The sequence below is a fragment of the Drosophila pseudoobscura genome, chromosome 3 (assembly GCF_009870125.1).
Source record: "Drosophila pseudoobscura strain MV-25-SWS-2005 chromosome 3, UCI_Dpse_MV25, whole genome shotgun sequence".
Taxonomy (NCBI): Eukaryota; Metazoa; Arthropoda; class Insecta; order Diptera; family Drosophilidae; genus Drosophila; species Drosophila pseudoobscura.
Window position 1 is genome coordinate 13,062,682 of NC_046680.1, and position 11,311 is coordinate 13,073,992.

The following is an 11,311-nucleotide window of genomic DNA, read 5'->3' on the forward strand; positions in this document are numbered from 1 at the left end:
TCAAAAAGTCAAAGAAATGAATATCTATTCCACTCCACTCTTTCCGTATTTGACTTTCATTGTGGAAATTTCCCTTTCCTTTCTGTTGATTTTGTTTAATTAAAATTCTAGTTCGAACACATTTTAAACTGCAGTTAAATTCATGTTGATTTAAGCGTTTCTCGGGGTGTTTGCTGTGGCTTTTTGTTTGATTAAATATTTGCTTAAATTGCGGCTACATTTTACGCCCTTCCCTCTTTCTTTCTCCGTAAAAGTGGGGCGGGACGGAGGCCTTGAGAGGTTTTCCCCCGTTAATGCTAATTGCATTTTGTCTGCCAGCCTGCTCGGAGCCAATTGAATTACACACAAAAAAATAGTTGGCAAAGACAAGGGCCGAAGCTGAAGCCGTAGCCGTAGCCGAAGCCGAGGACGAGAGCTACTTGTCGGTCGGCTAATTTAATGTGGCACAATTTTCCGCTCATTTTCCGGCTTTTTGTGCAGTTGTCTGGAGAATGCTGCAGTGGGGGGCGCCAAAGATCAATGCAGGTCATGCGATTTATTGGCCTGCCGCAATTTGCATTTAATATGCAAGTCCTCCATGATTTATTGACCGATATCCTGTATGGCCTGCATATCCTGCATAACCTGCATAAGGTATCAGCATCATCCACTGGCTCTCATCAATTAGGCAGCCGAAATGTGCAGGCAAATCACTGGGAAAATAGAAAATGTCAATGTCGGCTTAAAAGCACTTTTTAAAAATCGTCATAAGGCCAGAGGGAGACCAGACTAGACCGAAGGTGGGCAAGATCCCGGAATGCTGTTCATATTTCATTTGGCCCAAAGCCTTGGCAAATCAATGGGAAACTTGCATATTTTCAATCTACATATAATCTGTGGCATGCTGCAGAGGTAGAGGCAGTGCCACTGGCAGTGGCAGTGGCACATCCCTTTCCTCTGATATATTGCGCTGCGACATATATCGATGATTAAGGAGTCCGTCCGGTGTCCTCCTTTGTTCGTGCGTGAAAGAAGTTCCTCGCGAGTAGCAGAAAATTCGCATAAGCCGGGTGCCATATACAGATTTATTTCGATATATGTATGTTTCTGTATCGCATATAGGTATGTATGCATGTATATGTGTATGTACATATTTATGTATTATTTATCCTGCCAACACAACAATATGTTGCCAAATACATGCCTCAGTGTGGGTGTATGTACATACATATACCGCTCCGTATATGCCGCTCCGTTATACATCTGCCGTATTCCCACACACAAAAACCGTCTCCACATTTGAGGAGCATTGCTGCTCGGTCAGGCGCGTTCGCCAGCTTCAAGGCCCACAAAACAACAGCAGCAGCCGTCAGCCGGAATCAAACGCACACACACACACACACACACACACACACACACACACAGCACTCACACACACACGTAAGTATTTATTTTGGAAGCCCAAATGCTGATGTGCCTATGCACAGATTTTCATAAAGAAAACTTTCAAATGAGTTTCCATTGAAACGCCCTAATGCCAAATTAAGGCATGCCGCCGCCTGCACCGTTTTGCACCGCCTGCCGTCTGGTGCTGGACCGAAACCATCATCAGGTTTATATGGCAGAAAATGAGACGTCAGACATGTCACATGCACACACCCACACCCACTCACAGACACCCCCTAGCACGCAGGAGAAGCCGGAAAATTCCAGCAAAAAAGAACGAACCGACGGACGGACGGACGGACCAAGAACGAGCAGCTTATAATGAACGAGCCAACCAGCTTAAGCATCCAATCCATCGGAAAAAGTTTCAAGTTCTTTTTTGTACGAGTATTTTTTGTTTTTTTGGTGGAAAGTTACCCATACGACATGTTGGCTTCGAGTCACTCGGCAAGTGGTTTTTTCGACTACGAACAGCTATGATGTACACACGAATTCGTATGCGGAGGAGATTGATGTGCCAGAAAGAGATACCGTAAGCCCCAAAAATGGAGCCCTCCAGAAGGAGTATTCCAAAAGCTGCCCATGACATGTCCATCTTCGTCATTCTCCGCACGAATTTCCTCCAAGCATTAAATGAATGGTTAGCCCAGACGAAGTGCCTGTCCCAAACAGGCTTAAACTGGAGCCTAAAGTGGACTGGAGTCCGGAATAACTCGCTTGACTTTGCTCAATAAGCAAATTAAAAATGCGTGTAATGGCAACTGGGAGAACTCCGATTGAAGTTTTTCCACAAAGGGGAAGGTACACCCACAAAAGGAAAAATGGGAAAATGAAATCGACCGTATTCGGAATTGCCTTTATTTATTATTTTCATCCTTCTAATTCCTTTTAATCTCCATTTTGTGTGTGTGTGTGTCGGTGGGTAAATTTATTTTTTATTCTTTCGAGAGACAAATTGGGGCCAAGTGGGTATTCGATAAGTAAATAAGTAAATGCGAGTAGTACTTAGCCCCGATCTGAGGTGATTCTTTGTGTAAACACCTTAATCACATTTCACTTCAAAGACCAACAATTGGTCTGCTGCTGTGTTTATGCTCTGGCCAAACATTTGTTTATCTGCGTGTACATATGTATATCTGTACACGTATACCTATTCGCACCATATATATGCATAAACTAAACTCGTACTGGATTTTGTTTAAAGTTTTGTGGTAGCAGGATTACTGGTGGCTGTAGCTGACAATTAATTGTGCATTAATTCTAATTAAGTCCATCTTTCAGTTGCCGGTTAATTCCAGAAGAGGTCCAGCCGGGTTGGGTCCCTTTCGGGGTAAATCTTTCAATTAGCCCCTGAGAGAGTGGCATCAATTTTGTTGTTGGAGATACATCGAATTGTACTTATCGGGCGACAGTCCGACAGTCTATGCTTATGATTTATCTGAGCTGCCAAAAATCGGACATACTTTGGGGCGCCACCACTCACACAGCCCGACTCAAACACACACTCACACACACAGACACAGTCTCAGGAACAGGACCGAGATGGGCAGCGGCAACAGCTTCAACTTGTTGACGTTGTCCTCAGCATCCCTGGCACTCCCCCAAGTGGTGGGTGGAGCAAAAAAAAAACCAAAAAAAGGCATTGGAGCTCAACAAATTGTTGAATGTACATATATACCATCCTTCTCTCTCCTTCTGACACTCTCACTCTCTCTTTCTCTGTGTGTGTGGGCGAATTTATATTACTTTTTCCCTCCATCGCATTTTACATGGCAGAAAGCAACACAGCGGCCAGAATGAGAGACTTTCGAGTGTTGGACTAACTGTTTTGCGGCATGACATGCCAGAACCCAAGGTCCAAGGTATATTCATAATAGGGTAAAGGTAGCATAATTGGGCTGCCAGCTTCCTCGCATCTCTCTATCGCTCTGAAATCGCAGCTGCCACCGTGTATTCGTTTAAGATGAGGCCGCTGACATACCTTATTATTAGCACACCACTTACCAGAGCCTGGTGCTCGACCCCAGTGTGCCTGGTGCTAGGGAGATGGGACCTCCGCTGGAATACAGGGAACGAAACAGCGTGCGTACAGGAAAAGGAGAGACTGAAAGAATACCGGAACGAAACACGGGCCTGCTGAAACGTTAAAGAGCAAATAAATGTCTCGAGGCAAACAAAACGAAAAAGATGAAGCAGAGAGGCTGAGAGGCTGAGTCTGGGCTGACGACACGGTCTGAGAGGGGCTAAAAAGAGCCGCAAACTCCATGTACAGACATGCTCATATAAATAAATACATACATACGTTTGCATGGCGGTGCTCAAAGTAAAACATGGCTGTGCCTGTTACCGTTACATTTCGGGTACTACCATAATACTCCGAAAGAGTCAGGACGGGACAGAACGGGACGGGACGGGACGGGACACTCGGGGACTATTTCAAGCGAGCCAAAGTGGCATGGCACATTCGGGGAATACTCCGGAAAATACTCCACCCCGAGACGGTGGTGTGGCGACAGAGTAGCTCTGTATGGCTGTTGCTTTCCTTTCATTAGTATTATTCTGCTTTGGTCAATTTTTATGCCGTTAATTGTTTCATCGCAAAAATTTGATTATTTTTCTTATATTCACCTTCTTTTTGCTGCCATTTTTAATACGCTTTTCCACCTTTAGGCTATTTATTAAGAATTTTGATTAAACTTTTTTATTTTATTTTGATTTTCTTATTTATTTATTCAACTATTTTTTGTTGTTGTTGTCGGGCAGGTTGTTGAATCTTTGATGAACTCTCTCTCTCTGCCACACAGACACAAACTCACACAATCAAACACATACACATGGTTGTCTTTTTTCACGGTGGAATTTATGGGGGGAGCCTGCGTCGTGTCTGAAAGCTCGCCAAACACTGAACACGCCAGATCCAGCAGAAAGCAGAAGCATGCTATGCGCCCAGTACTACTGTCTGTCTCTGCTAGGTGTCTGAGGCATTCGCAGGCAGCACTCGCAGGATAGTAGCATATTTCGTTACCGTTGTGCTGCTCTGTGCAGGCAAAACGGCACCAAGAGAGAGAAATATGTTACGCGAAGACCAGGGAATGCCTCACCTTTGTCTCTGCTGTTATTGTCACTCTCTCGCTGTTCGCGTTAACAGTGCTCTGTTACGCTCTGGCATTAGGTCAGTGTTAACAGCGACTGCATTACGAGCAACCTTTATCCAATCTGGCTAGCCTTAAGTCTCTTATTTATATGATGCTGTTGCATATTTGAAGCCAACCGCCCCCGCACACTGGGGGGAGAATCAGCATCTGTTTTCAGTCATACGCATGAGGTTATGTGCGTGTGTGTGTGTGTTGTGGCACTGGGAATGTGTGCCGCAAACTGTTTACGAGCATGTTGCTAAGTAGTCCTGTAGTAGTTTATTCGTGGGTGTGTGCGGCGAGCGTTTTATGGGTCCTGCTTCCGCCACCCAAGCGTAAAAATCTAACTTCAGATTTTGCACACATCAGCCCACCCACATACACACACAGATACAGAGGGAATATGCAAAACGTTTGCTTATGTTATTATAGGCAACCGCATGCATGGCGCACAGCGTGCGTGGGGGGGAGAGGGGATCTGCTTTTTATGCGTTTATTTAAAGAAACCATAAAAACTATAAGGAAATATGCCGCACTTCCTAAGCACATGTTGCCCAAGAGTTCCAGCCAGTCTCTGGGGTAAAGGATCCAAGGAGTGTTCTAAAAATGGAGGCCCACACACACACACAGAGGGACACAAAGGGGAAGGGACACGGCACAGTAACGGTCTGGCTCAGTTTTGGTTATGGCGGGCTCTCTGCCGACTATCCAGGGAATACGGATACAACATACAACATCCACATTGCCACGGAGCCCATCAACGCGTTTATGCACTGTAACCGGATGAGGTGTCATTCGACCAACTTTCCTTTTGGAGGCTTCTTGGAGGGCAATTGGCAATTACAACGTGCGACAATCGTCTAATTGCCCGCTACAGATATCATAGGATTCGTTTCTACCGAGCTTCTACTAGATGTATGTTTGATTAGCGTTAGTAAGAACCTTTAACGTTAGCTGGCAGCGTTGGAGCTGCGAACTCGTCCAGACTGCGACTGCGACTGAGCCCCGTACACCGAAGAATGCCGCCACGTGTGGCTGAAACTGAAGAATGCCGCTGCTAAGAGCAGAACAGAGCAGCCTTGAAACTGGCGGCTAACAGAGCACTGCCGTTAACAGAGACGGCCCAAAAAGTTGGCCAATAGGTCAGTTACACTGCAGTGCCGCCCAGCGCACCACCAACGAGTTCTGGCATTTGACGCAGCGCTACTACAGTTTTTCCCCTGTTAAAAATTCATTTTCATTAAACGACACTGAGAGAAATAGTTTAGTTTATTCCCCAAAGCGGATTCCATTACAGCTGGGGCTCCTCGTTGACGACGGGCTCGCCATCCAGTTTCCGTATGGTAGGCAGTCGTTTGATGCACTCCGCCCGCCACGTGGGATCGTCCAGACCCTCGGAGAGGGGATTGCCCACAACAACCAGATCCTCCAGCGACTCTATTTCGGCCAGGCGATTGAACTCGGACCAATCCTTGATCAAATTGTTGCTTATATAGAGCACTTTCAGGCACTTGAGTGTGGTGAGACCCTTGATTTTCTCTATCAGATTGTAGCTGAGCCAGAGCTCTTCCAGGGTCTCGGCCACGGCTTCCTTGAATGGAGAGGGTACATGTGTATACATAAGTAATAGATTCAAGTTTCACCTACCAGACCCGAGATTTGCTTGATATAATTGCGGGACAGCGACAACACTTTGAGGCACTTCATCCCGGACAAACCAAAGATCTTCTCAATCATATTCGTGGACATGCTAATGCGCCTGGAAAACAGATACGTTTCGTAATATTCCAATAGTTCCTCTGTCCAATCTAGTCTCACTCGCACTGCACCAGGGTGCCCAGGGTGGCGTCCATTTTCTCGATGGGCGGCCACTGGAACTGCAAGTCTATGTCCTTGGCGGTGAGGGAATTCTGCTGCTCACGGTCCTCCCAGCGCTTCAGAGCCTCCTTAATTGTGGTTGCTTTGGACATGGTTTGCTCCTGCACCTTACAGATTTTCACTTTTCCACCGAGTGGCAAGTAAACAATCTACTTGGTTGCCAGGGGAAACGAGAAAGGTTTCCACATACGCTACAAAATTTACTCAATGAAGTGTTGGGGGAAATACAATCGTGTATTTGAAGGATACGTGATTATTACGATACATTCATTAGTTTATACAGAATAGGAGTTTGTACGCTAGGCTGGATCATCCAGCAATGGGATAATCGCTTAACGACGGTCGGTCTTGCCCGTGCCACGCTTGCCGGAATAGAGATGGCGCGGCTTCTTGGTGCCAATGAAGCGATCTGCCTCGCCCTTGAGTCCCCATCCCTTGGTGACCTTCTTGGCAATGTCGTGTCTGGCCTTCAACTGAGCCTTCTTGCGGATAGCCAGGTTCTTGATGCCCAGGGTGTCGCGGGTCGGAGCACGTTTTAGGGGCAGGCCGGTCGACTTGACAATCGCCGATTCCTCCTTGTCGAGCAGCGGCACCTTGGGGTTTTTCTTGGAGCCGACGGCCACAACGCCGCGACGCAGATCCACCACAGATTTGGTAAAGTTGGCTGTCTTGCTGCCGGACATGTCCACGCCCAGGCCCTCCATGGTCTGCACCAGTTTGTTGACGGAACGGTCGCGAACCTTGGGTTGCTTGTTGCGTGGGATGATCGGCTTGTTCTTTCTGGCAGTGAGACGCTTCTCGTCGCGCAGCTCGAAACGCTTGCCGCGGATCTGCTTGGCCATTTCGCGGATCTCCTTGAGGGTCTCGTCCATGGACATGTCTGGCACGGCATAGATGCCGCTCTCCTCCCGCAAGCCTTCCTCGCGCTCCAGTTCCTCCAGCTTCTCGAAGATGTCGGGATCGATGTAGTCGGCAATGTTGCGACCCTGCCAGAACTCGGGTATCACATCGTAGCGCTCCTCCTCCGGGATCTCGCTGTAGTTCTTCTTCAGGTCGAGCGTGTAGTCGTCGCCCATCTCCTCTTCGATCTCCTTCTCCAGCTTACGCTTGCGCTCCGCCTTCTCGGCGTTCTTTTCAAGGCGGGTCAGAGCCTGCTCGGGAATGCAGGGAGCTCGCACCTTCTCGTCGCGCGGCGCAGGCATGGCCACGTGCAGGCGATTGAGAATGTTGTCCACCTTCTTGGTGCGCATCTTCTGGTCCACACGATAGGATAGCAGACGCTCGCAGGCCTCGGTCTTGACCTCCATGACGCCCGTCTCTTGGACAGTGGACATCAGTATGACCGGAACATTCTTGTCTTCCTGCAGCTTTGTGATTATCTCCTGCCGCTCCTTGGGCAGATCCTCTGGCATCAGAATGTCGACCTTATTGATGGCCAGAATCAAGGGCTTGTTGGTGAACAAGGGCTTGATGCTCTCGAACAGCGCCACCTGCTCCTCCAGCGAGTGTCCGCACTGTTCCGAAATGTCCATGAAGTACAGCACACAGGCCCTTAAATGGGCCAGCGCAGTAATGGCCTGCATCTCGATGACGTTACGCTCCTCGAGCGGATGGTCCAGAATGCCGGGCGTGTCGATCACCTGCCAGCGCAGGTATTTGTAGTCTGTGTGGCCCACGTACAGGGACTTGGTGGTGAATGCATAGGGCTGCACCTCGACGTCGGCGCGTGTGATCTTGTTGATGAACGAGGACTTGCCCACGTTGGGGAAGCCGCAGATGATGATCGTCCGCGAGTAGGGATCAATCGTGGGCATACGCGACAAATGCTGACGGACCTGCTCCAGGTACTGGAGGTTGGACGCCTGACGCTTCAGAATGGTGGCCATGCGACCAAGAGCAGCCTTCTTCAGCTGCTTGCAGCGATACAGCGAGTCGCCGTACTTCAGCAGACGCACATAGTCCTTGGCCACGCTAAAGAAGAAGTTGCATGCAATGTTATAATGAGATCCATTAGAACGGGGACTTAATATGGTACTTACGTGTCTACCAAATGCCTGGCTGTGTTAAGCTGGCCCAAAGCCAGTTTGTAATGGTCCTTGTCGTACAGCACGTTCATCAGATCCGCATAGAAGGGATGCACATCGTCCAGCTTGGGAAAGTCCTGTATGATCTGCGACAGACGGTCGTGGAAATTCTGTTGCGTGTACTTCACCTTGCGAGTATAGAACGCTCGAATCCTCGAGATTTTGTAGCCCTTGTGGACCACAGTGGGCGTCTTGCGCTGTGTCTTCGACAGCATAATGTCGATAAAGTCCTAAATGGGGAACATTATACCATTATTTACTTGTTGCGCATTTGTAAACACATTCGGTGAGGTTAGGTCGCATCCCACGGGGGTGCTGCGCTGGACATAACAACAAAAGAAGGCTGCACCCTCACTTACCTTGGCTGGCGGAACCACCATTATCTTCTTGAAGTTGTACAAACTCATTTTGTATGGTTTTATTTATTTTCCACGCGTAAAAAAGGAAAATAAACGCGAATCTCAAGCAAAAACACCACGCGGTGCCTGCAGTTGATGAGAGAAAGAGTGACCGTGGACTTATCGTTAAAACATACCGACCGAACCTCAAAAATATACCGTAAATATACTAACGAATTCAAGTAACATCATACATATTTCTTGTTTTGTATATTCCGTGGAATATTAATAACTATATAGAACATTTAGCCATGCCCACATAATTTTATCCGATTAGTGAATCAATTTTCCAATTTAAGGGTTTGTTTTAGGCATTTGCTTTTATTGCATTTGGCGTAAAAAGAGGTTTTCGTGAAAATGGTCAAACAAAAAAGCAGAAAAAAACAATCCGAAATGCAAGTCAGTGGAAACGTGCATTGTCAAATTCAAAACATTAACATTAAAAATATATATTTTCTTCTCTTCTGATCATAAATAAATTATTAAAAAAATGTATAGTTGCAACCAAGAAAAAAAATCCGAAATGCAAGTCAGTGGAAACATGCATTGTCAAATTCAAAACACAAACAAAATGGATTCGGAAGCAGCATCATCGTCTTCTTTTTTCACAAGAGAACAAATCCTGCAAATGCTCAGTGAACTGCCTGCTGCGGGGTTTATGAAGCCGGCGGTGCCACCTTCACCTGTTCTACCGCCATTCAAGAAGCTGGGAGTTCTCGTTGACGCGGATGACATTATCGACGCAAAGGAAGCTACTGGCAACAGCAGCAACAACAACAACTACATAAACAGCACACAATCCTATCTATGCGCCGAGTGCCGACGGACACTGCCTACCGCCCACCTGTTGGATCTCCACATCACCGAGCAGCACGATTTCTACTTTGCTGCCAGCGTGGAACGCGGCGATAAGCCCATGTTCGCCTGCTACCTGGAGGAGTGCGGCACCAAATTCCACACGCCGCGACAGCGCAAGGACCACTGCATCACGACGCACAAGTTTCCGGCCAACTATCGATTCGACCAGGACCACGGCAAGACCAAGCCCAAGGGCAGCGGCAAGAAGAGCGACGCCTCCATGGAGGTGGACGAGGTGCCGGCAGCGCGAAAGACTGTGCCATACATCAAAGCCTTCTGTTTCGGCCACCACACGATGCGTACGTTCAACACGCGAAAGGAGAGGCAGTCCGGCGACACCCTGGAGGACGTGCAGGACATGAAGGACGCCATCGACGACATCCTGGATTAGATTTACATAACTATTTATTTTGCGAATGAAGCAGCATTATAAGATAAAAGTATAGGTAATTTCCGTGCACATGATCGATCATTTCGCCTTTGGGCTAGATCTGAAAATAAAATTGAATTTATTGTTGATGCCGGCATGTTCTTTGATTTCCTTTAATTAACACTTACTTTCCCGTGTTGGCGTTGATGTAGTGATAAGCCACCACCAGGAGAAACAGAAACACTCCCAGAACGTTGGAGAAAATCGCCAATTGCACGTCGGTAATCATTTTGATTCTGAAAGAAATGTTGTAAACACGAAAATTGATGAGAACGCCTATCAACAGTGACACGTCATGGATGCGGAAACATCGAATTTGATAAATTCACGAGAAAGTCTTTTGGGAAATATGTTGCAAGGGGTCGTGGCTATCACTATTCACTAGTTAATACAAGAAATTTGGTTTATTTAAGTTAGTTTTTACCTTTTTGTCGGCGAAAAACGAGCGAAGAGGCCGGGTTTTGTATTGGATTTATCGGCCGATGAAAAACATACTTAGCCCACGTAACCCCCTCTAATAAACTTGAACAACTACAAATAAAACTGTTTGTAAATTCTTCTTGTAGATCCATTCTATCCTTCCTATTAAATGACAAATATTAAATTAAATCTTTCAATAAACTGTACAATTCAGCAATATTTATTATTTCGTTGGGAGTATTTGAATACCCAGTAGTCGACAATGGGTTAATCATTCGCTGCCCATGAGCATCAATCAAATTCCTCGATGTTGATATTCGATTTGATATTACTAACTAGCTAGAACCCTCAGAGCTAAACCCATAGTTTTATCCAATTGATGAATCAATTTTCTACGTGACCAATTAATTTTAAAGACTCCCTTTTATTGGATTGTGTCTCGAAAACGAGATCCAAAAACCGATTCGAAGAAAACTGTTTGGCTTTCGATACTATCGACTGCTGCACATTACAAATTAGTGCTGGAAAACGTTCGCAGCTGCCCGCAATTAGATATTTAAAAAGTTTCAAGTAATAGTCTAATTTATTGTTTTTTTTCATGGTCATCTTACAAATAAATAAAATACTTTATGCATTGAATTCTTAGTCCTAATTTAAAGTAATACTTTTCGCATTTTGAGTCAC

General features: G+C 46.4%; 5 protein-coding genes across 5 annotated transcripts in view; 1 reads left to right on the forward strand and 4 right to left on the reverse strand.

Annotated features, from left to right (window-relative positions):
• Positions 1-4,431, reverse strand: part of LOC4804516 (uncharacterized) — a 68,702-nt gene extending 64,271 nt beyond the window's left edge. The window contains exon 1 of the mRNA XM_001361030.5: positions 4,054-4,431. The gene's annotated coding sequence lies outside the window, so the exon portion shown is untranslated. The remainder of the gene's footprint in view (positions 1-4,053) is intronic.
• A 1,362-nt stretch (positions 4,432-5,793) lies between these two features.
• On the reverse strand, positions 5,794-6,553 carry ODA-Dnal1 (Outer dynein arm dynein axonemal light chain 1). The gene is made up of 3 exons (XM_001361031.3): positions 6,378-6,553; positions 6,207-6,318; positions 5,794-6,150 (listed from the first exon to the last, which is right to left on the reverse strand). The coding sequence occupies exons 1-3, from the start codon at positions 6,527-6,529 to the stop codon at positions 5,851-5,853; spliced, it is 564 nt and encodes a 187-aa protein (XP_001361068.1). The 5' UTR covers positions 6,530-6,553; the 3' UTR covers positions 5,794-5,850.
• Positions 6,554-6,650: 97 nt separating this feature from the next.
• Non1 (nucleolar GTP-binding protein 1) lies at positions 6,651-9,038 on the reverse strand. Its single transcript, XM_001361032.5, has 3 exons — positions 8,881-9,038; positions 8,477-8,751; positions 6,651-8,408 (listed from the first exon to the last, which is right to left on the reverse strand). Exons 1-3 carry the CDS (start codon positions 8,926-8,928, stop codon positions 6,770-6,772), a joined length of 1,962 nt encoding a protein of 653 aa, XP_001361069.1. The 5' UTR covers positions 8,929-9,038; the 3' UTR covers positions 6,651-6,769.
• A 393-nt stretch (positions 9,039-9,431) lies between these two features.
• On the forward strand, positions 9,432-10,304 carry l(2)k10201 (lethal (2) k10201). The gene has a single exon (XM_001361033.4). It carries the CDS (start codon positions 9,443-9,445, stop codon positions 10,166-10,168), a length of 726 nt encoding a protein of 241 aa, XP_001361070.4. The 5' UTR covers positions 9,432-9,442; the 3' UTR covers positions 10,169-10,304.
• On the reverse strand, positions 10,165-10,755 carry LOC6898510 (dolichyl-diphosphooligosaccharide--protein glycosyltransferase subunit 4). The gene is made up of 3 exons (XM_002138515.3): positions 10,632-10,755; positions 10,336-10,443; positions 10,165-10,268 (listed from the first exon to the last, which is right to left on the reverse strand). The coding sequence occupies exons 2-3, from the start codon at positions 10,434-10,436 to the stop codon at positions 10,247-10,249; spliced, it is 123 nt and encodes a 40-aa protein (XP_002138551.1). The 5' UTR covers positions 10,437-10,443; positions 10,632-10,755; the 3' UTR covers positions 10,165-10,246.
• Between the last annotated feature and the right edge of the window lie 556 nt (positions 10,756-11,311).

Coding starts and splice junctions, on each gene's coding strand:
- LOC6898510 (XM_002138515.3), bottom strand. CDS start 10,436: ATGATTACCGACGTGCAATTGGCGATTTTCTCCAACGTTCTGGGAGTG. Junction 10,269..10,335: donor ATCAACGCCAACACGGGAAA/GTAAGTGTTAAT, acceptor TTTTATTTTCAG/ATCTAGCCCAAAGGCGAAAT.
- ODA-Dnal1 (XM_001361031.3), bottom strand. CDS start 6,529: ATGTCCAAAGCAACCACAATTAAGGAGGCTCTGAAGCGCTGGGAGGAC. Junction 6,319..6,377: donor GGCACCCTGGTGCAGTGCGA/GTGAGACTAGAT, acceptor TCTGTTTTCCAG/GCGCATTAGCATGTCCACGA. Junction 6,151..6,206: donor TCAAGCAAATCTCGGGTCTG/GTAGGTGAAACT, acceptor TCTCCATTCAAG/GAAGCCGTGGCCGAGACCCT.
- Non1 (XM_001361032.5), bottom strand. CDS start 8,928: ATGAGTTTGTACAACTTCAAGAAGATAATGGTGGTTCCGCCAGCCAAG. Junction 8,752..8,880: donor TGGTGGTTCCGCCAGCCAAG/GTAAGTGAGGGT, acceptor TTCCCCATTTAG/GACTTTATCGACATTATGCT. Junction 8,409..8,476: donor GCCAGGCATTTGGTAGACAC/GTAAGTACCATA, acceptor CTTCTTCTTTAG/CGTGGCCAAGGACTATGTGC.